The sequence below is a fragment of the Cucurbita pepo genome, chromosome LG13 (assembly GCF_002806865.2).
Source record: "Cucurbita pepo subsp. pepo cultivar mu-cu-16 chromosome LG13, ASM280686v2, whole genome shotgun sequence".
Classification (NCBI taxonomy): Eukaryota; Viridiplantae; Streptophyta; class Magnoliopsida; order Cucurbitales; family Cucurbitaceae; genus Cucurbita; species Cucurbita pepo.
Window position 1 is genome coordinate 1,167,690 of NC_036650.1, and position 23,949 is coordinate 1,191,638.

Consider the following 23,949-nt stretch of genomic DNA (forward strand, 5'->3'; position numbering starts at 1 on the left):
CGACGCTACACCCTCATCGTCCTTGTACTCGATCGCTTCTAAGATCTCATGTATGGCTGTCAAATCCATTCTACAACATCATGTGGTATAGCCATCCACGAGAAGGAACATGACAAAGAATTAACCGTGAGCTCATTGTAGTGATCGTGGCTTCAGGATCGATACAGAGAGACAACCAGAGTAATATGAATGTCAACGTTTTCTTAAAAATAAAATAGGTATACAACCAAAACTTTCGTGGGATCAATATATAGTTTCGAGATAGAGAAAAGAGGAGGGGGGGGCAAGCAACCTCAAGATCTTTCTGAAGAGGAATCAATGCTGCAACATCAACATCGGTTGGAGAGCGGAACGAAGCATTCCTTACAAGGGTGTGGAAACCTCTCTCTAACACACACGTTTAAAATCTTGAGAGAAGCCCAAAAGGGAAAGTTCGAAAAGGATAATAAGTGGGCTCGTGCTATTACAAATGGTATCAAAACTATGCTCGGGCGATGCGCTAACGAAGACGTAGGCCCCCAAGGTTGGAGAATCTGATATCTACGTTAGAGTAAAAATTAGTTTTATGAAAAATGTCAAGAAATCTTGAAAATCTACATCGATATTAAAAAAGTCTAATAGAAATTGTTCATTTATAAATTTTATTTAATTTCAAAATTGTTCATACGTCGTATAATCTCAATCGACCCTACTTTTCTTACTAAAAAATAAGGTCGTCACTACATGCATGACATATATATTTTATACATAAATTTTTTATTTAAAATATTTTATAAACGACGTCATCGTCTCAAGCGGGATGAAACTAACCCAAAATTTTAAGTTGGTTGGGTTGACGACGTGACGTACTTGAATAACATTCCCAACCATACCTGACATCGGTTATAAACGTTGGTAGGATCGAGTTGGGGTATAGCCCGTTGTTGAGATGTTCATGTTGACTCGACCAAAAAGACGTCAACTTCCTAATTGAACGAATTTACTGGTTTTCAAAAAATTTAATAAAAATCTAACCCAATCCAACATTTTATGGTTTGGGTGACGTAGTTCCAGTCGTATTAATTTAATAATTCACACCATTTTAATCCATTATTATTATTATTTTTAAATTTCTGTTATTAGATAAATGATTTAAAATATCAATTATTAAAAATAACGTTGAAATTAAATTGAGTGCAAAAAGAATCTAAAAATTCGGTAAAGAAGAGCCAATTCCACGGTCAAGTCTTCGTACGGAAAAAAAAAAAAAACTCAATAAGTCAATTTACCAATCCAACCGTTCGATCAAGTCCACTAGCCATCCGATCACAGCCACGTGTCAGAAGTCTTCGGCGGTGAGGTCTCACCAAAATCCCACGCGCATAATACCACGCGCTACCGTCCATGAAAATTAAGAGGCGGGGAGTAGGAGAACGTGGCGTACGCGCGCGTGGGGTTGAGAACAGAAGAAAGCGATTTGAAATACGCGGCCCAATAAATAAAGCCCAAAAAGTAAAAATGGAGTGGCAGTTTCGTAATTTAGTAGAAGTCTAGACCCTGAAATTGGAAATTCAGGGGAGCTTTTATAAACCCTTCACTTTTCCGTTTTGTTTCAACCAAATCCCTCACGAAAACTATCTTCCATCGACACAAAGGAAAGAAGAAAGCTCAGAGCAAGTCTTCTTCTCTCTTACACACTGAAAAACGAAGGTACTATCTCTGTAAGAAGAAGCCTTGCAGCTTCATGTTTTTCCATGTCAAATAGTGTTATATTGAGCTTTTCATGTTTGTTTTTTTGTTAGATATATGATTCTGTGTATATGAAGAACTTTTGATACAAGTGTGGTTAGTTTTAATGGGGAAAGGAAGACCAAGAGCTGTGGAAAAGGGGGTTTTAGGGCAAAATTTGAGTGTATGTTCATCTGCTTCATTGAATATACCATCTGGACCTGCGTTTTATCCAACTGAAGATGAATTTAGAGACCCATTGGAGTATATATATAAGATCAGACCAGAGGCTGAGCCGTACGGGATTTGTAGGATAGTGCCTCCTAAGAACTGGAAACCTCCATTTGCATTGAGATTAGATTCTTTTACATTTCCCACAAAAACTCAGGCCATTCATCAATTGCAGGTTAGACCTGCTGCCTGTGATTCAGAGACGTTTGAGCTTGAATATAATAGGTTTTTGGATGGTCATTTTGGCAAAAAGATGAAGAAGAAGGTTGTTTTTGAGGGAGATGAGTTGGATTTGTGCAAGTTATTTAATGCAGTGAAGCGTTATGGTGGGTATGATAAGGTTGTTAAGGAGAAGAGGTGGGGTGAGGTTTTTAGGTTTGTTAGATCAACAAGGAAGATTTCAGAGTGTGCTAAGCATGTGCTTTGTCAATTGTATCGAGAACATTTATATGATTATGAGAACTATTATAATCAATTGAATAAGGATGTCACGAAGAGTTCAAAAAGGAAAATGCAAAATGAGAAGCTTACGGAGTGCTTGGCCGAAATTTCAACCTCTAAAAGGAGGCGGCAGAACACCGACGATTGTAGAGTCAAGGTCTCAAAGTTAAAAGACGAAGAAGATAACGATCAGATTTGTGAGCAATGTAAAAGTGGATTACATGGTGAAGTGATGCTTCTATGCGATAGGTGCGACAAGGGGTGGCACTTATATTGTCTCTCACCTCCTTTAAAGCAAGTTCCACCAGGGAACTGGTATTGTTTAGATTGCTTGAATTCAGAGAAGGATAGTTTTGGTTTTGTGCCTGGTAAAAGCTTCTCCCTGGAAGCATTTAAGCGTATGGATTGCAGGGCCAAGAAGAAATGGTTTGGCTCAGGGTCTGCTTCTAGGGCGCAAATTGAGAAGAAGTTTTGGGAAATTGTGGAAGGTTCATTTGGTGAGGTTGAAGTTAAATATGGCAGTGACTTGGACACATCAGTTTATGGCAGTGGCTTTCCTCGTGAAAATGTCCAGAGGCCAGAATCAATTGATGCTAAGCTGTGGGATGAATATTGCAATAGTCCTTGGAATCTCAATAACTTGCCCAAATTGGAAGGGTCCATGCTTAGAGCCATTCGTCACAATATTACTGGTGTTATGGTGCCCTGGTTGTATATTGGGATGCTATTTTCATCGTTCTGCTGGCATTTTGAAGATCATTGTTTCTATTCAATGAATTACCTGCACTGGTATGTGACTATTTTTGCCCCCCCTCCTGTCTTCCTTCCCTAATATGCCCAAACGTTCGATTTGAGTGATCAATTCTTGTCATATTGTTTGTATCTTTATTTTCATCTTCCTATTACATAAGCTGCAATTTTAATTTTCAGGACGGAAGTAATATACCTTGGTTAGTTAAAATTTAGCGTATGCCAGGACATACTGGGCCACACTTGAGTTGTTGCCAACATGCTTATCATTGGATGTATTGAAATTTATTGATGTGTAGGGATCTGAAAGGCTCCGGTCATGTATCTTTCTCTTTTGAAAAAAAAAAAAAAAAAATTTGCTGGTTATGCAGTTTTGCATTTATCTTTCATGTGTCATCTGGCAGAGTTTTCAGTTACTTTGGTTTTACATTCACTTCCATTTCAACCCTTTATTTCTCGACTACTATGATTTCTTGGGTTCTCATGGAGATTTTATAAGATTTCTTGCTTTAGTGGATTATTGTTAGAGATCAAAGTAAGGACTAAATATCCATCGATATTTGTTGTGGATCATAACCTTAGGCTCCTCTGTTCTCCTTTTGAGTTTTCATGGAGCCCAACATGCTATGGTATAAATTGACTGTGAGTAGATATGACCCTCATCTTTTTGAGTGGGGTGAAAGTGATGGTTCGAGGGGTCTTTGCGAATATCTCAGAAAAGTTATCCTCTCTATTTTTCCTTTTATTCTCTCATTGACCTCTTGCTCTGCTGAGGAAGGCTCAACAAAGGTTCACTTTTGGTAGGAACGTTGTGTGGAAGATGAACCTCTTTGATTTTTTTTTTTCAAGATTTATTGGCTATCAAACAAGAGATTGCATTAGAGAGACGATGGATGTGACAAGCTTTTTTTTTTTTAAATGATAAACTAAACTCTCATTGAAAAAAAAGAAAAAAGAAAAAAAAGAATGCACAAGTCTACAAAAAAATAAGCCCACCAAAGGGAGCTAACCTACACAAAAGGACTACAGTCGAGTAAAAGGAAGACTAAGAATATAATTACAAAAGGGTTGTTAGATTATTTTTTTTATTCTTTGAGATCAACATGTCTTTCTTGGGAGAAAATATATTAGATTATGGTGCCTCAATCTCGCTAGGGGTTCCTCTTGCCACTACTTTTGTTACTTGTTGTCCTGCCTTTCTCCTTCCCTTTTTGCTCCTATTTTTTTTTTCCTAAGGTTATGTTGTTTAAGTGGGAGAGTTAATACGCGGTATTGCATACAAAAACACTCTTACTATGTTTTGTTCCAATAATGGTTCACTCTCTATAGGAGGTACAAGGTGGGTCTGTTTCATCTCTTTAGGGAGGAAGTTAGAGTTTTTGGATGATTCTTTTTTGCAGTTTTGTTTGATATTTGGATTGATAGGAATAATAGGATTTTTTTGGGAGGTGGAGAGAATGGGCGAGGAAGTGTGGGAAGTGGCTAGATTTAATGCCTTCTTGTGGGCATTGGCCACTAAATCTTTTTGTAATTATGAGTTTAGCCTTGTACTTTTGGATTAGAGTCCTTTTATGTTGTTAGGTTGAACCCTATTTTTTTTTGTGTTGGGGCTAATAATTTTTTGTATGCTCTCATGCATTCTTTCATTTCTCTCAATGAAAGCGTGGTTTCTTTAAACAAAAAAAACCCTTGGCTCGGTTTGTTATGGGACCCAACTTGCGAAAGAGACTTGCATCGTGGGGGAAGATTTTCTTCTCAAAGGGGGTAGACTTATTCTCATCCAATCGGGTTTGAGTGGTATGTTGAGCTATTACCTCCCCCTCCAATTCCTAGTGGTTATGGATGCCCCAAGTAAAATGGCCTCAGTAGAATGTTATGTCATTGAAGGGTTCACCGTTGGGAGGGATGATGGGTTTATTTCTCATTCTTAGTTTGTGGACAATACGATCTTTTTATGTGATGGTAGTGAGAACTCCTTCCTCCACTTGAACAAATTTCTGGCCTTTTTTTTTGAGGCTATGAATATTCAGAGACAAGTGGCAGCCTAAAAAGTAAAGACATGAACACAAGGCATGGATACGACACGATGCGAACACAGCGACATGTTATTTCTAAAGAAGTAGGACATGACATGTTGGAAACATTTTATGTGTGTGTATATATATATATGTTTGTTTGTTTGTTTTGTTTGTGTGCAGATTTTGACTTTAAGAATATTTAACGCTTTTAATTTAAATTTCTACCTTTAAACTTTTTGAAGGTTCTTTCTTTGGTTTCTCTCCTTCCTTTTTGTAATTATAGTTTATCTTCCCATTTTCATTAGATTTGGGTAAAAGTAAAACGGAAGGTAGAGAATAAAAGAAATTAAAGCTTANCCTTGCCTTAATTGATGATTTTGCTATTTGTGGGGCGAGGGAGGAATAGCGAAGTGTTTAGAGGGTTTGAGAGGCGGTGGAGTGATGTTTGGACTCTTATCTGTGGGTTTCAGTTGCCAATCCATTTTGTAACTATTCGTTAGGTCTTATTTTACTTGTTTGAAGGTTGTTCTTTAGTTTGTCTCCTTCCTTTCTTCGGTCTTTTTTTGGTGGCCTCTTTCTTTTATGGGCTCTTTGTTCATATGCCCGTCTTACTTTAAATTGATTTTTTTGCTATTTTGTGGGGTGGGTGTGGGAAAGAGACTGTCATTTATGGAGTCCTAGTCCTATAGGGATAAGGTTCCTTGTAGCTCATTCTTTCGTTGTTCGATGGCTCCTTCTTATTTGACTTCTTCTGTATGTTCCCTGCTTTGGAAGATTAAAATTTCGAAGATGGTTAATAGTTTTTTGTGTGGCATGTCCTTTGTGGCTGAGTTAATACTTTGGATCGTGTTCAAAGGTTTTTGCCCAAGTTGAGTGTGCATTGGGAAGCGATTCTGGACTTGGATAATCTCTGTGGTATTGTCGGTACATTGGATTGTTATGGATTGACTTCTTCAGAATGTTTACCTTTCGTTTGTCCTGGCTGAGGAGTTGTAGGTCTGAGTTTCCTCCCCCCTCGTTCGCGAAAATGGTTGTCGATTGCGTTTGCTTGTCTTTGTGTAAGTCTGAGGTCTTTGAGGAAAAAGAAACGATAGGAACTTTAGAGTAGTTCAAAGATCCACAAGGGAGGTGTGGTCCCTTGTTAAAAATCATACCTTTCTTTTGATTGGAAGTTTTAGACTACCAGCTTGTCGATGCTTTGTTTCTTTGTACTGTATCACCGTATGCACTCAATATGTGATTAGGAAGTTTTAGGTTATTGTTTATTGAAGATTTTCTTCTAACTTCTTTTGAGTTTTCAGGGGTGACCCAAAATGCTGGTATAGTGTACCTGGTAGTGAAGCTACTGCTTTTGAGAAGGTAATAGTTTGTTTCTTTTAGATTTAAATGCTTCTAGATTTTAGTGTCCGGATATCCTCTTTTTGCATGCATGTAATGGAATGCATGCCACATGGGTTTTCCCTCTATTACTGTTTGACAGTTTATTAATCTTGTCTTTATTTCCTTCTTTCCTCTGGTGTGCTGGTACTTTGCTGAACTGAATTTGTTGTATAGGTTGTAATACTGTGTCCTTGAGTTATAAAGTATGTTGGAATTTTTCTGTAGAGTCGAGTATCAATTATCATCATGTTTCATTTTTGTATCTGGGATTTGATGCCGTTTTGATGGTTAATATTAGGAATTTAGACACATTAGAAATTTAGACACGATGTCTTCTTTATTTCTTCATGTTAGTATACATGATGATTTTGCCATCTATTTATGAATTAGATCTGTTTAGTGTTTGGTTCACTTCAACTTCCTACTCTGTCTAGAATGAGGGTTGGATATTGTTTGGGGAGGAAAGACGGTTTACTGTATTTTTATTCTCTACATACAGTTTCCTCATTTGCGTCTCATATTCTCATTTGAACCTGCATCTCTAAACTTTATGAGACTTTGTTAATTCTTCAGCAGTCTAATATAAGCAAAAAATAATGAAATCTCTTGAGGTACAGCCATTTTCTTTTCTTCTTTCTCTAACAAAGCATTTTGTATATGTAATTTGGTAAACTTGATGTAGTTGTACATTCTATAAATCTTTAAATAAATTTTTTTAAAAATAATCATCTTGCTCTGTAATATTCTTTTTAGTTATAGGATTTATATTTCTTATCGATTAAGATATATGTAAAATTAACCAATATCCTTCACATGATTGTAGGTTATGCGGAATAACCTTCCTGATCTTTTTGACGCACAACCTGATTTACTTTTCCAACTTGTCACCATGTTGAATCCATCCGTCTTACAAGACAATGGCGTACCTGTTTATACTGTACAGCAGGTCTGAAATGAAAGAATGCCAGTGTATATGTCCATGAATCTACACAATTAAAATTGAATTGTTCTTGCATCTGTTACCTTTATTTGACATAATTTTATTCTTCTTTCTTTTTAATCGCCATTTCATATATTTAATTGATTTCTTTTATGCCATTTTTGACTTGTTTTCTTGCTGCCAGGAGCCTGGAAATTTCGTTGTGACCTTCCCTAGATCTTACCATGGGGGTTTTAATCTTGGTAAGGTCATCTAGTTTGATTTAATTAGCCAAGACAATCTGATGATTAGTTTAGCAACTAGTTTTAGGTTTATAAATTCTCTCTTAATTATTTTCAGGATTAAATTGTGCTGAGGCCGTAAATTTTGCTCCAGCTGACTGGATGCCTTATGGTGGGTTTGGAGAAGAACTGTATCAGCTTTATCACAAACCTGCTGTTTTTTCTCACGAGGAGCTTATCTGTGTGATAGCGAAGGTTCAAAAGTTCTGGACGTTTAATTTTTTTTTCCCTCAAATCAAGTTATCTGTTTATGTACTCAATGAAGTTGTTTCTTATAATAAGAAAAGTTATCGATCAATATACTTTATGTAAGGAATTATTGATTTAATTGAATGAGGTACATTAAGAGATCCAACCGTATAAATTGACCTATAGATAAAAAGACCTATAGATAAAAACATACTTTAAGAGAACCTGAAATTAAAATGAAAAATTGTAGTTATTTTTTGTGATAATCTAGAAGATGAAAATATCACCTACTTTCTTTGGCTTTTTTTTTTTTTTTTTTTTTTTTTTTTTTTTTTTTTTTTTTTTTTTTTTTTTTTTTNGTTAAGAGCATGATGCAAGGCTTGCTGGTTGGGTCCAGGGGCGAGGGTAGGTGGGATTAGTCAAATGTCTTGGCTCGAACCTTCAAGTGAAAACTCTAATGAAAGAAAGCTTTGTTGTTTCCTAAAGTTTATGATGGACTCTTACAAATTCTTCTTGTTAAGTAGTGGGTGGGACCCGGGACTACAAATATAAAAGGAAGACCTTAACGTGGCTTGAGACACAGTACTGTGATACACAGTACTATGGTAGAAAATTGCTTGGTTTTGTTCATGAAAACCCCCAAGGAATGCCGACTGACATCACTGAAGAGAATGACGTGGATCTTTTCCAATCATCCAAAAATGCAATTGCAATGTATATAGTGGTGGTCTCTGAGTTTCCTCCTGTAAATTATATAAAGCACACCAGTTAAAAGAAAGAGTCAACATATGTTTTTTTTCCCTTTTCTTTTTCAATTTTTTAGAACTTCAATTCTTTTTGAACCTTTTGCTTCTAAATTCTTTGGCGGTTGGAAAATATGAGGAGGAAAGATGAGGGCCTAGTATAAAAGGTGCTGCCGTGCTGGCTCAGAGATTTTCAAGAAAACTTGCTTTACACATCTATGTCTTGAAATCTCTTATTTGGATGATGAGAGGAATAGACTATGCATGTCTCTCACTTAAGTTTATTATTGTGGAAGGATCGAAGAGTACGAGTACTCTTAATTTGTGTTTCAATAATTTCAGGTAGCAGTACCCTCTTATCTGGTCATTTTTACGCACAAACTGAGTAGTATCATTAATATTAATTTCCTGTCTTTGTTGCATTGTCTTCTTCAAATCCTTAAATCATGTTTAATATTTTGGGGGATGGAATTTGTTGTGCATGAACTTGGTGCTAACTTTTTTTTTCTTATAAACTGGTTGTATTATCTTGTTGTGACTCAGCAGCATTTTCTGACCTCCTTAATTGATACTTCTTAACTTGTTAGTCATCAGTATCACTGTTTGTGAGGTTGAAGCTTAGTTTTGTGGATTCTTATTCCTTGTCTCAATGTACTCTTCATTTTGCAGATGGACTGCAACGACCGAGTTTCTCCTTACCTGAAGAAAGAGTTACTTAGGATATATTCTAAGGAGAAAAGTTGGAGAGAACAACTTTGGAAAAATGGTGTAATCAGATCTTCTCCATTGCCTCCTCGGAAGTGTCCTGAATATATCAGTACTGAGGAGGTATCATATTATGATCTGATACTTGTGTCACTATCTTATGAAGCTTGTTTCTGATAGATTTTCTGGTGGTGTTGCTGCAGGATCCAACATGCGTAATTTGTAAGAAGTACCTTTATCTTTCAGCTATAGGTTGCCATTGTAGGAGATCTGCTTTTGTATGTTTAGAGGTGTGTGATCCAATGGACTCTTCAATTCAAAGTTTTATTGTTAGAGGATTTTATTTTTTGGTGGGTCTCTTACCCTTTGAGCGTCTCTTTAAATCCATGCTCACAGAAAGTTATCAAAAATGACCCATCCTTGAAGGTCTAGTGAAGGAGTTTAACTTGACCCAAGAGCAAGGACCGAGTTCCAGTTCCTTTATCTTTATTATACCTTTGTAAAGATGCCTTTCTTATTCTTTATTTGTTTCCTTCCACGTTAGATAATTTTTTCCCTTTCCCTTATCTTTGTAACTGTTAGCATAGTTTCCATACTTGTTAATTCCTCTCTTTAAGCCTAGGGCTGCAACATTGTGTTCATTATGCAGTAAGAGTTGAATTTCTCTCGTTGTAAAAAAAGAAATAAAAAAATAAAAAAAATAAAGAGTAGTATTTTGAACTTACTATTTACTGCAAGTTCAATTGGCTTCAAACTTCCAAATAGGAGGAGACCGTAGGGTTGTAGCAACCTCCATTTCAAAGTTAGGAGGTTCAGTTCTCAATACTTTGTTCTTATCTGGAAAAGTTTATACTATACCGTGTAAATTATAGTATTTCTACTTTGCTTGGAAAGTTGTTGTGATTCATGTTTAGAGGATCTTGTTCCTATGTTGATCTGATTATATGCTTCTTCCTTACTGGCAGCACTGGCAACACCTTTGTGAATGCAAGTACAGCAGGCGGCGCCTTCGGTACCGTTATACACTTGCAGAACTATATGATTTGATTGCTATAGTTGATAGATCTATTTTTGGGGAGACAACTGAAAGTAAGGATTTGCGACGGGTGGGCTTATGCTTCACTGAGCGATGCACTTTGACAAAAAAGGTAGTGTTCCATTATTTTATGTCTACAATTTACTAAAAATTTGTGAGTGCTTTAGGAGACATGGTGTCTTCCTCTTTCTTCCTTCATTCTCTTCTCTCATCTTCATGTGTTCAGTTTTGATGTTTTAGCAACTTTAATCACGTTTGTTTATATATATATATATATATATATATTTTTTTATAAGAGACAATTTCATTGATGAGTGAAATTTACAAGAGGGATGTATAATCCATGATGTTTACAAAAGACCTTCCCAATTTGCAATGAGGGAGGTATAACTATAGGAAGTAAAAATATTAGACAGTTTACACCAAGATATAGCTTGGTAAACAACATTGTCGAAAAGTTTTGTGTAGGTCTGTGTCGTTTCTGCAAATATTCTCTGATTTCTTTCTTTCCACATATTCCAAAAGAAAGCCATGATGAGGTTTTTCCATAATACGTTTGTTTTTTTATATGGCTACTTTAAATACAGTTGATAGCTCTTTTTCTTGTATGATTGAAGGTAAGTCCTTTAAGTTGCCATTTATTGAGGGGAGGGTTTTTCTTGTTAGTCAAGGAGCCATTGTTAATTCTAACTGTAATATTGATATTTCAAGACTCATCTCAAGTCTCATCTCTTTGATTTATATTGTGCTAAAATCGGTCTATTTGGAGGCCTTGGAGAATTGTTTTAAACAAAACAAATTGAGTCATGAAACCAACGATCTTGGTTATCGTTTTTAAAAGCAGCAAAATACTTTGCAGGTGAAAGGTGGTCGTGTCACTCTGACTCAACTTGCAGAAAAATGGTTACTGCATTCGAGTAAGATTCTTCAAGATCCGTTCTCAAATGAGGCATGTGTTAAGGTTATGAGAGAAGCCGAGCAATTTCTTTGGGCTGGTCATGACATGGATCACGTATGGGAAGTCCTTCATGGTTACTTTTTTCTCAGACTTGCATGCAGTATATAGTTGTATTTTACATTTGTCTTTATTGGACTATCTAATAGGTTCGTGATGTGGTAAGAAACTTGGACGAAACTCAAAAGTGGGTTCAAGGCATCGGGGATTCCATTTGTAAAATTGAAGCGTGGTCATGTGATCATTCTGGAAGTTTAGAGAAAATTTGCATGGATCATGTAAATAATTTGTTGAGTCTACCCCCAATATCATGTAACCATCCTGGGTACCTTAAGTTGAAGGTTGGTAAAATACTGCCGAACTTATTAGTTTATTCTTATGTGGCCCTGTCTGCCAATTGCTAATTTTGTCAAAAAAAAAAAAATTTTGATTACCTTACAGGATTATGTCGAAGAAGCAAAGATGTTGATACAAGATATTGATAATACCTTATCAAGATGCCCTAATGTAACTACTTTTGGGATCCATTGCTTGATGTCCTTTTTTAACGTGTATTTTCAAATTGTTTATGTAGCTTATTTCTATTTTGGATTAATTATCCCAATGTTATGCCCTTTTTGCTCCATAAATTTAGTGATCCTTATTTTAGAAACTCTCAATTCAGGTTTCTGAATGGGAAATTTTGTACTCGAGAGTGTGTGCCTTTCCAGTCCATATCAAAGAAAGTGAGAAGTTATCGGAAAAAATATCAATAGCGAAGGTACTTTTATTATCTTTTGGTACCATTTCCTTGCATATGTTTCTATATATTTTGAATACATCTCTTCTTTGCCTAAGATATCTGGGTACATGAATTTTGTTTTTAGGAGAGAAGGATGCATGGGCCAGATGGTTTTACTATTGTCATGTATAGGAATATGTCCCGTAGGCCAGATGGTTTTACTATCTTTTTTTCTTTCAAGATAACTGAGATTGCATTAAAGAAGACTTGTGGGAAGTGTTTAAAGAATTCTATGTAAGGGGCATTATTGATGCAGGTATGAGTGGAACCTTCGTGTGACTTATCCCTAAGAAAGAAAAAAAAAAAACAAGTTGAAAGACTTTAGGCCCATTAGCTTCACAAGTTTATATAAGATTGGTGCTAAAACCTTAGTGAGAAAAGTCCTTTCTTGTATTATTTTTGGTTCTCAAGGGACATTTATTGCCGGGTGGAAATGTTAGACCAAGTGTTGATTGCCAATGAGACCATTGAGGATTATAGGCAAAGAAATGAGGTATGGGTGATCTTCAAAGTCGATTTTGAAAAAGCTTGTCCTGTGGATTGGAATTTCTTAGATAATGTCTTGGGAAAGAAGGGGTTTGGATTTATATGGAGATATAAGATCTTTAAGTCTAGAGGGCTTAGACAAAGGAACCTCTTTCTCCATTTTTATTTATCTGAGTGGTGGACATTCTGAGTAGGTTTGTATCACTTGGTCTGGAGAAGGGGTTGGTTAAGGGATTCAGGGTGGGAAAGGAGTTTGTTCACTTATCTTATTTCAATTTGCGGTCAATACCCTTTTTCTTCTATTTGGGACAGTAAAATTCCTTTGTATACCGTACTGAGTTTTTATAATTTTTTGAAGTTATGTCTAGGCTTAAGATAAACAGGGGCAAGAGTTATTTATTTGGCCTAAACTGTTGGTGACTCCTAGCTAAGTTCTTGAGCCTCTTTGGTTTGAGGTGAGGTGGGTCAACTTTCTCTTATCTCAGGCTTTTGCTGTGAGGTAACGTTAGGAGCCAAGTGTTTTGAAATCCATTTTTGGATAAGGTTCCTTAACAATTATTTAACTGGAGAAAGTTTTTCTATAAAGGATGAAGACTCATTCTTATCCAATCAGTGTTGAGCGAAATTTCTTGTTATGTCTTATCTCCTTTTAAAATTTTGATTTCAAAGTAGGTGTATTGAGAGAGTGATACGGAATTTCTTGAGGGAAGGATTAGATGAGGGGGGATGGTCCCATCTGGTTAAGTGTGAAGTGGTTGTTAAGTCGGTGGAGTTGGGTGGTCTAGGCATTGGGAACTTGAGATTATATAACGTAACGAGGCTGTGCTGGTAAAATGGTTGTGGTGGTTTTTCATGGAGTCAAATGGTTTGTGGCACAACGTTCTTGTGAGTGGGTATGACCCACCCTTTCGAGAGGGTAGTAGATGGTTGCATCAAATTGACCTAATATAGTCCTCTGGGAAGCGATTGCTTTTGGATTTCAGTCTTTTTATTCGTTTATTAGATGCTTTGTAGGGGAAGATATGAGTGTCTATTTGTGGTGGTGGGTGAGTGATAAAGCTCTTCATGATTTGTTCCTGTGTTTATATCATTCTTTGAGTAAGAAACTGTAATTTGTGGCTTCTATTTTATCGGCCTCTGTTTCTTCCGCCTTGTCGTGGGCTTCAAGCGGCATCTTTATGATAGAGAAGAGTTAGATATTGTGGATCTTTCTATTCTTCATAATCAGCAGGTGTTTCGAGGGAGAAGGGATTCAAGTCGTTGGACCCCTTATTGTTATCGAGGGTTGTCTTGCAGTTCTTTCTTTTCCGTGCCCCAAATTGCCTCTGCTTTCTCCTCCGTTTGGAAGGTTATAATCTCTAGGACAGTGAAAAATTTTGTATGGCAAATTTTACATGGCAGAGTCAACACTTTGGACTAGGTTCAAAGACTTTTTACCCTTGTTTTGTTAGCATAGTGGTGTAGTCTTTGTAGACACCAGGTTAAAAACTTGCATAATTTGTTGTGGGGCTGTTAGTTTGTTTAGTCTCCTTGGCGTCATTGCTTGGAGACTTTCAATTTGTGTTTGGCTTGGAATCGAGATGATTACACAATTATTAAGGAGGTGTCTTGAGCTTGCCTTTTCGGGAGAAGGGCAATTTTTCTATGGCACGCTAGTTTCTTTGCTAGTTTATGGGGTGTTAGGCTCAAGAGAACCTTAAGATTTTTAGAGTGGTGGAGAGATAAAAGACCAGGTCTCATGTTTTCTTGTATGCTCTTTCATTTTTCTTAATGAAAATTTGGTTTCGTCCGAAAAAAAAAATAATAATAAAGAAAGAAAGAAAGAAAGAAAAAGAAGAAGAAGAAGAAGTGCATGGTACTAGCAATTTTGTTGAGTATGATCGAGATGAACTTTATATTTAGGATTATGCTTTTGCTCCACTCATTTACGTTCTAATAGGCTTCAATTGTGATATACTAGTCTTGCATAGAAAGTGTCAGAGAAATTTTGGAGAAACACCCGGCTGCTTTTGAGGTTGAGGTTCTTTACAAGTTGAAGTTTAAGGTGATTTCCCCATTTATTAATTTATCTTGATGGATTTCATGTCTGTTCATATTTATCAGCAAATTGTATTTATCATAATACCTGGTTTCATGTCAAGTAGATTTTGGAACTAGGAATCCAGCTTCCAGAGACAGAAACGGTACTGGATTTAATAAGGCAAGCTGAACTATGTCGTTCTAAATGTGAAGAAATTATGAAGGCTCCCATGAATTTGAAGGTTACGTTTGCCTTAATTGTCATTCCCCTTTCCCCTCAATTTGATATTTGGTCATTTAAGGCATGAATATTCCTGGCTGTCTTGCAGACTGTCAAACAGTTCCTTCAAGAATCAAACGGTTTTGCTGTTAATATACCTGAACTGAAGCTTTTAAGACAGTATCATGATGATGCTGTTTCATGGAAGGGTCGTCTTAATGCTATTATGGTTAATGTTCATGAACGGGAGGATCAACATAATGTAATCGAAGAATTAAATTGCATTCTAAGAGATGGATTATCACTGACAATAAAAGGTTTCTGCACGTGCTAATTCTTTTATATCCACGATATCTTCTGTTAGCGATACCATCCATTTTATAATTTTTAGCTAGTGCTAATGCAGTTTATCTTTGATTTCATGGAATTCTGGGGGTGGGCTGAGACAGTTGATGATGTACCTTTAGTTGAGGTTGAGTTGAAGAAGGCTTCTGTCAGGGAAAAAGCTCAAAAGGTGATTCAAAGTAACACTTCAAATATTTGGCATGTAATTCTCTGTGTTTAGGCGTTTTTAATCATTTACACATCCTCTCTTCAATTTTACAATCATTTACTTGAAGTTATGTTTTCACCTCATGACTTTGATGGAGTTTTGATGCAGTTACGCGATACCAAGGTTACTATGGAATTCATGCAGAAACTGATGGAGGAGGCTGTTGAGTATGTGTTATTGTAGCAAACATTTTTTAATCAATAACATTAGCACGTTGGTTATGGCTATACATGACTGTTAATGCTTGAGTTCCTTCTTCTCCAGATTAGAACTTGATAAGGAAAAATTGTTTGCTGATATTCGTGGAGTTCTCGATTCAGCAATGAGTGTAGAGAAGAGAGCAATGGATTTTCTATCCCATGGGTCCCGGTTATCTGATTTCGAAGAGATTATAAGGTTGCCAGTCTTTCTCTCATTAATAAATTTGAAAAAAAAAAAATGAAGCTCGATTGGGGTGACATTCTTATGCTAGCTATCACAAGTTCGAATTCTGTGCATTTTTTAGGACTTCTGAAGATTTATGTGTTATTCTACCTTCTCTTCATGATGTAAAGAATGAAGTATCCTTGGCCAAATCCTGGTTAAATTTTTCGAAGCCTTTCTTAGAATCTGTTCTCCCTATGTCTTCTGCACGAAGATCGCGACTGAAAATTGAAACACTAAAGGTTTTTTTTTCTATCTATCTATATATATACATATATATTTAGTATCTGGAGTCTGGTCTTTGATATTTAACACACTCCAATTTTGCAGGAGTTGGTTTCTCAGTCAAAACTCCTTAAGGTTACTTTGGACGAAAGCAGAATGCTTGAAACCGTACTGAGAAACTGCGAGAATTGGAAAGAGGGAGCAAACTCTTTATTGCAAGATATTGATATTCTTTTGAATGCGAGTGATATAGGAGATGGCCTGAGCAATTGTCTTATTCCTAAGATTGAACAATTAATTGATAGAATCAATACTGCTATTACAGCCAGTTTATCTCTTGATTATGACTTCCGTGAGATTTCCAGACTTCAAAGTGCTTGTTCTACACTCATCTGGTGCAATAAAGTTCTTTCTCTTTGCCATGTTATTCCTTCTTATCAGGTAGACTTGAAGTTTGTTATGAACTGTGTTATATTTCCTTTTTTATGATCTTGGATTTATTTGCACTTTTCTTTTTTATGATAATTATTTCTAAGAGTGTTGAGGTTAGGTTTGTTGGATTGGACTTGCAATCCATTCGACTGAAAAGAATATAATTTTGTGGCAGGATGTTGAGAGCTTGTTGAGTGTTGAAGAGAATAGTTCATGTTTATATGCCTCCGGTGTTATGTGGAGCTTATTGGTGGAGGGTGTCAAATGGCTGAAGCAAGCCTTAGAGGTGATTCCTGGAACGTGCAATTTTAAACAAAGAAAGTTGAGTGATGCTGAGGAATTACTTTCCAAATTTCAGGTATCTTTACGGCCCAACATCTAGAACATATATATATATATATATATATATATATTTTGCAAATTTGAGTATAGCTCAATGGATAAGATATCAATTACCATCGTAAAAATTAGTGATTCGACCCCCTTGCAATTGTTGAACTAATATATATATATACACACATACAATACAATGTTTTTTTAATTATGTTTTTAGATTTTTGATGTTTGTTTTGTCGGTTTGAATATCTTGTACTTGCAGAGTATCAGAATCAACTTCTCAGCCATGAATGATCAACTTGTAAATGCTATTCGGACGCACAAGTGAATTTTCTTATTCTTTGACTTGTTAATTTCTGTTTTTGTTGTATGTATGCATGCATCTTCCTGCTTCTTGTGAAGCTCTTTTTTTTCTTTTTCTTTCTAACTTGCCTTCTAGCCTCTCCCATTAAGTTTGCAAGAATTACTTGGATTTCAGAAGCTCAAAATCCTACATCAAGTTTTTTCTTCGTCTAAAACACATCAGAAAGTGTTGGAATTTTCTTTCGGATGAAGGCATTTTGCTGTGATTTGTCAAGTTACTTCGTTATAACTATTCATTGACCTTTCATAAAAATGATAATCGTTTCTGAAATTTACATGGATTAGAATTTGTAAGTGAACTCCCAATTTTGTGTGTCTCTGCTTGCTCAGTCGTAGCAGTATCTTATATATATCTTTACTTATATGTGGCTATTGTTGATATGTGATCTATGGTATGCTCTCTGCACGTAGGTTGTGGCTGGAAGAAGTACGTCAATTTTTTGTTATTAAGCGTGCTGAACGATCGTGGACTCAGTTATTAAAACTTAAGGTATGTTATTTTGCTTGATTCGTCCACAGGGATTATGTAGATGGATATCATCTTATACTTTTGAACATTCAGGAAAAAGGAGATGCCGTTTCCTTCAATTGTTCTGAGCTACAATTAATTTTATCCGAAGCTGAAAAGATTGAAAAGTGGAAGAAACATATGCGGGAAATCATGAAAACATCTTTTGGGGATGAAAGTTCTTTGCTTGGTTGTCTACTAGAGGTTCTGATGAAATAATATTTCTTTTGTCTTACTGAACGCTGACAATACATTTTTTTAATGAATGTCTAATATCATATTTATCATGCAGATAAAGAAATCACTGGATAGATCCCTATACATATATGAGAAGTCGTTGCTCTACACTGATCAAAACTTATGTGTGTGTTGTTCTAGCGATTCACAGGATCAGCATCTTTTTACTTGCACTGTCTGTAAAGAAAGGTATGGTCAATCTTGTCATTTTGTCCTACTTGAGCTCTTATTTTGATTGGTTTTGAGTTGCTTACAGCTTCTCTGAATTGAACTAACACCAGTGTTGCCCAAAAACACCTAGTTATTCTCCGTACTGCATGATTTGCCAGCACTATTCATTCAGGCTCTTACTTTACATGGCTTGGCTTGCCCAAACTGTCAAGCAAACCTTCTTCTTTTTTTTCTTTTTTTACCTTGAAATTGACTATCTAAGCTTGTGTGGGGTGAATGGAGCTTAAACCACCTGTATCCATCTTCGTTTGCTTCACTTCTAACATTGAACCCACTCTGTCACTCAACTTTTACCTATAAGAGAATCAAGATGAGTTTGTAAAGCTGCTTCAAATGTCTGCTCTTGTACCATTCCCGAAGTTTGACTTGCCTCTTGAAAACTTCTTGGATATGAGGAGTCAACATGTGTAACTAACTTCACATGCCCATGCTATTACTGATGCTAGACCACTTGACTTCCGTGATGTCATGCCACTTTTCTTCTTTGATTTTGGCATATGAGGAATTAAAGTACACGTTGCTAACTTTACATGTCTGCATTGACATTGCCCCGCTTACCTCATTGACGTTGAAATAACAATTGCTACCTTTCTTTCTTCTGGCATTCAGTCTTTGTCACATTTCTAAAGTCAGACCAATCACTGCCAACTCTTGCTGCGTTATTACTCACTGACATAATCTTGTCCATTAACCACTAACGAGGCTGCTAATGTGCATTTAACTTTTTCTAGGAGCTCAGTCATCATTCAGCCAACATGCTGTTCTACTACTCATGAGGGCATCATTGAAACATTTTCTTTTAACGATTCTGACCGTATCTCAAACCCTGCAGTTTGGCACTTGAGAATGGTTGCTTTTGTTGACGAACATAACTCCTTCAACTAGGTGCTACTGCCAACCACCAACACCGATAAACTTTTTGGAGTCATGCTTTAACCCAACAGCCTTGTCTTTTATACCCCCTACCCTCCCAACATTCTAACACACAGTGGAGCCTGCGTGCATGAACGAATATATTCATCCATCCTTTATGCATACATGCACGTGTATGTGCGTATGTATAATCATACAGCATGACACATGTTCCTATTACATACATGCATGCATGCATGCAGCACTACATACTCATTATTTTATTATATTTCTTGTGATGATTTATTTATAAAATATCTTTAAGAACAATATGGTAACTAAACATTATAGATGTTCTTGGAAACAGCTACCATTTGCAGTGCCTAGGACAAGCAAAAGAAAAAACAAACAGTACAGATGTCTTTATGTGCTATTATTGCTGTAGCTTAAGGGCTGTGTCCTCAATTGATAAAAGTGGAGGTCCCTTGGTAGGTGCTATCTTTCACTCTCTCTTTCTCTAGATTGTCTACACCATCCTTTGTTCCAAAGTCATTATATTTTTGTATTTTTCTTGTTGCAGAGATTTTTAGCAAATCGTCCTGAACTAGGAATGCTCACTAAGCTCAAATCTGATGCCTTGAACTTTTGTGTCTGGTAACCACCTTTTTTTTTCCGTCGGTAACCAACTTTTATATTGTTTTTATTGGTTTTTTTAATCTTTGCTTTTTTGAGGTTTTTAGTTGAATCCTTATGTAATTGATCCTGCAGATTACCTCTAGTTGATCTCTTTATTTATAATTTTTGTTTTAGTTTGGGTAGTTTTAAAAACTATTTTGTCGTCTAATCTTTTGATAGAACTATTTTATGTTGTTTTTAAATTTAAACGGTCTGGAAAGATATTATTTAATATTTTATTTTCATTTATTTCTTTTACATACGTGAAAAATGGTTATAATTGTAACTGAAAAATCAATGGACAACATTTCAAAGAAAGCATGTGAAGGCCAGAAGGCATAAAAATATTTGTTTATGTTCCCGGTTCTGAAAATTTGAATTAAAATTATTCTGCTGAATAAGTTTTCTACGTCAAAAAATTATTTGTTACTTTTAGAAATAGAAAACTATTCTTAACCCTAATTTCCGCACTGACCCAAACGATTACCAGCTAAAACAAAGACAGGAACTGGTGCTTACCAGCTAAGCTTATGAAACAAAAGAAAACTCCAAAAATTAAAACAAACCTTTTCTTTCTTCTTCTTCTTCTTCTTCTTCTTCTTTTTTAACTCCAAATTGAAGTTAAATTGTACTGTTAAAAAAGTTTTGTTGAATCCCTTGAGGGTAGATATATGTAAATGCAATTCATATCATTTTAAACAGAGGTTTCTCTACGTGTTTCCTTATGATGCTTCTCCATGCAAATGTTAAAATGTCTCTTGAAAACTTGTTGAAGTTTGGTCTTAAAATATTTCCAGGATGGAAGAGGAGGATGTATTAAAGCAACTGGTAGAGCAGGCTTTAGTCTGCAAATCTCACTTGACAGAAGTCTTGGACTTTGCCTCACGTTGTCTCGATAAAGATTTTAGTACCACCTGCAAGAGGTTAACAGTAGCTTTAAAGGTTGTGTGATTCTCTTTCCTCTTAAGTTATTCATAGTGCTCAATATTTGTGAAGTTTCAAGATAGCATAGAAGAGTAGTAGTAATACTTACTTTATGCATATAATCTATGGGTGTAGTTTTTTAAAATGATTGTAGTTCACTGTCACAGGCTATGGACGTTGCAGGCATTAACGATCAGGAAGGTAAGTGTGGCCTTGAGATGGAACTAGTGAGGAACTCGTGGAGATTCAGAGTCAAGGAAGCTCTTGAAGGTTCTGAAAAACCAACAATGCAACAGGTCCTGGAGCTTCTCGAAGAGGTATTCCCAGTTACCATGGTTTGCTGAAGCATTCTTAAGTCTAAATATTGTTGCAGTAGAAAAACTTTGGTGCTTTTGAATGACAATGGTTGTGATAAGTACGAGATTGTTAGATGTTGAGAGAATCTCTAAATACTTTCGTTAAAGAATTAGCTAATATGAAAAGAGTGTATTGGAGAAGAAGTAACACATAACGTGCTTGAAAATTATGTTTGGGATTTTACACTAAAGACTTGAAAATTAAGGTGGGGAAGACTTTTGCCGAGTCTTTTTGATGGACATAGTGAGATGCTGTTAAACGGCTCACCATTTCTTTCGGCAAAACTGTAGTTGTAACAGTCGAACCTACCGCTAGTAGATATTGTTCACTTTAGCCCGTTACATATCGCCGTCAGTTTCACGGTTTTTAAAACGCGTCTGCTAGGGAGAGGTTTCCACACCTTTATAAAGAAGGTTTTGTTCTCCTCTCCAACCAACGTGGGATCTCACAATAGTTCTTGAAGCTATGATACATATGCATCCATTTTACACGCATGCAAAACGAAATGAACCCCAATTCGATCAACCATGACTTTTAGCTTATTTTTCTCATCTTGGCCATCTATGTCATCTCTCCTTTGGCCAAACTGGACGGGAGATAATTATGATGTACATGTGCTATTTCCTGTCAAGGTTGTTTGTTATATAAATACTGACTTCAATAACACGTGATAGGGATCGGCCATAAGCATTCCGCTTGAAGATTTCTACAGAAAGAAACTTTTAGAAGTGAAGATTGTTTGCTCGAAGTGGAGAAGTCTTGCAAGGAAGGTCTGTTAAATGTTGATATGCTCTGTTTCCCTCACCTTGTCTTCTTAGACTTCATCATCTTTTGTTTTCTACAGATTTCAGCTGACTGTGGGGCTCTTGAATTGGAGAAAGTTTTCGAACTGATCGTGGAGGGTGAAAATTTACCTGCATACCTCGAGAGGGAGCTCAAGGTATCTGCTATTCATTCTTATAGACAAGAGAATATGTACGCCGTGGTGCTTAGTGATTGATCTTGTGGGTGCAGTTATTGAGAAATCGAAGTATGCTTTATTGCATTTGCCGAAAGCCTAACGATCGCAGACCAATGCTTGCTTGTGATATTTGTGAAGAGTGGTATCACTTTGATTGTGTCAAGATTGAATCTACTCCGAAGATATACATCTGCCCAGCCTGCAAACCGCAAGTAGACAATAAAATGTTGATTCAGCTATCAACAGAATATGAAAGGTAAAGAGTTCTGTTCATGTCAAACTTCTTCCTCAGTTTCTATTGCAAATATGTATTTGGTGTTCTCTTGGTGTTGTTTATACCATTGTTTGAAAAGTTTTCCTGGTTGAACCGAGCCTATCTAATTTTGTAAATGAAGAATGAATGTTTGTTGAATCTTTTTGACCTTGGATCGTGTAATAGGTCCAGCTGGAACATTTGGAACACCGTGATCCTTATCACTTCCTCTTTCCTTTTTAGACAGTATTAGAGAATTGTTTTAGACTGTCTAGTCCCTGACCAATTCATGCCAATCTAAGCAGTCTGATCTGTCTCAATCCAACCATTTCCATTTCTGAATTCATAGTCGGTTCTCTTTTGGATGAATGGGGTGATTTTCCAGGCGCTTTCTGATCTACGCTCCCTAGGAGCGAGGGGTTAGGTAGGTAGTATGGGCCCTCTGACTTCCAGCTATGTGTTGTGTGGCCTGGACCTCGTAAACTAGGCTTCGATTACAATATGACTAAGGTAGATATTGGATTACAATGGCTAAGTTAGATATTGGATTTCATTTCTTTCGGTCTATGGTTCATATTTGAGTTCTGAATTTTCCACGAAGTGGGATTCTTCTTAGTCTCGATGCTTTTTTTTGGGGTGACTACAAAAAATGACTGCTCAATCAAGGGTCGAACACTCTGAATGAATAAGAAATAGACAAGGGAAGCAATGATTCTTATTCCACCTAGTTTCAACTAGAAACATGTCGATTACGTTACGGATGTCTGCCAACTATGTTTTGTTGAGTAATACGTCTGTTTGTTGTTGGTTTTGTTGTTCAGTTCAATAGGCACAAAGTTTGTGGAGCCAAAGACCCCTTCTCCTCAACGCATGAAGCAGAGATCGAAACCGAAAAAAACAAAGCGAAATTTAGTTCGAAGCGTGACGGATTGCTACAGAGAAATCAGGTGCCCAAGTGGAATAGAACGCTTATGGTGGCAAAACAGGAAGCCTTTCAGGAGAGTTACGAGAAGGAGAGCAGAGTTTGGGAGTCTCTCACCATTTTTCCTCATTGAACAATAATGAAGAATAGATGGAAGGTAGGTAGTTTAGCGAAAAGCCATTTAATTGATTCAATTGTTCATATGATCACACTACCTTTGAGCTCAATAATGTGTAAGCCCAAATTCTTAATTTTCTGTTCTTCAGGCCCAGCTGGGATATATGGATATATGCTTAGAGACATATATGAAATAAATGAGTATTATTTGTAAATATTTGTTATTTTTTTAAAAAAAATTCTTCATAATTTGTTTTAATCCCTTATGTTTTTGGTATTATAATGTAAAAGTGGGTTTGAAATTCAAATAAATTAATTCTCCAAAATTTATTCTGGTTTATATTTATAATCTTAAAATAAAAATCATTTGTATTTTTAATTCATTTACTTTTTATGGGTGAGATCTCACGGCCGAGGGGTGTGGAAACTTCTCCTTAACATATGCGTTTTAAAATCGTGAAGCTGACGACGACACGTAATGGGCCAAAGCGGACACAATACGTAATTGACCAAAACGGACAATGTTTGCTAGCGGTGGGCTTGGATAGTTACAAATGATATACACTAGCTCTAAGGGGTAGATTTCACATTGGTTGAAGAGGATTGTTACAAGTGATATACATTGGATCTACTAATGTTTGCTAGCGGTGGGCTTAGATTGTTATAAATGATGTACACTGGCTCCAAGGGGTGGATTC

At 36.3% G+C, this 23,949-nt stretch overlaps 1 protein-coding gene across 4 annotated transcripts; it reads left to right on the forward strand.

The window, feature by feature from the left end:
* The first annotated feature begins 1,595 nt into the window (after window positions 1-1,595).
* LOC111808172 (lysine-specific demethylase 5A) lies at window positions 1,596-23,466 on the forward strand. Of its 4 annotated transcripts, none has more exons than XM_023693999.1 (34): window positions 1,596-1,689; window positions 1,782-3,168; window positions 6,449-6,506; window positions 7,351-7,473; window positions 7,652-7,709; window positions 7,807-7,943; window positions 9,350-9,508; window positions 9,589-9,675; window positions 10,351-10,533; window positions 11,281-11,433; window positions 11,526-11,717; window positions 11,818-11,883; window positions 12,041-12,136; window positions 14,604-14,687; window positions 14,788-14,904; window positions 14,992-15,199; window positions 15,332-15,429; window positions 15,544-15,602; window positions 15,700-15,831; window positions 15,941-16,100; window positions 16,189-16,524; window positions 16,691-16,873; window positions 17,114-17,175; window positions 17,626-17,704; window positions 17,777-17,926; window positions 18,015-18,148; window positions 19,410-19,530; window positions 19,623-19,696; window positions 20,515-20,659; window positions 20,809-20,958; window positions 21,673-21,768; window positions 21,843-21,938; window positions 22,013-22,215; window positions 23,034-23,466. In XM_023693999.1, exons 2-34 carry the CDS (start codon window positions 1,835-1,837, stop codon window positions 23,272-23,274), a joined length of 5,574 nt encoding a protein of 1,857 aa, XP_023549767.1. In that variant the 5' UTR covers window positions 1,596-1,689; window positions 1,782-1,834; the 3' UTR covers window positions 23,275-23,466. The 4 variants fall into 4 exon arrangements, 3 of the variants coding, with proteins under 3 accessions (XP_023549767.1, XP_023549768.1, XP_023549769.1); XM_023694000.1 differs by having other exon boundaries at window positions 15,332-15,396; XR_002817038.1 differs by lacking the exons at window positions 20,809-20,958; window positions 21,673-21,768; window positions 21,843-21,938; window positions 22,013-22,215; window positions 23,034-23,466 and having other exon boundaries at window positions 19,394-19,530; window positions 20,515-20,580.
* Window positions 23,467-23,949: the final 483 nt, after the last annotated feature.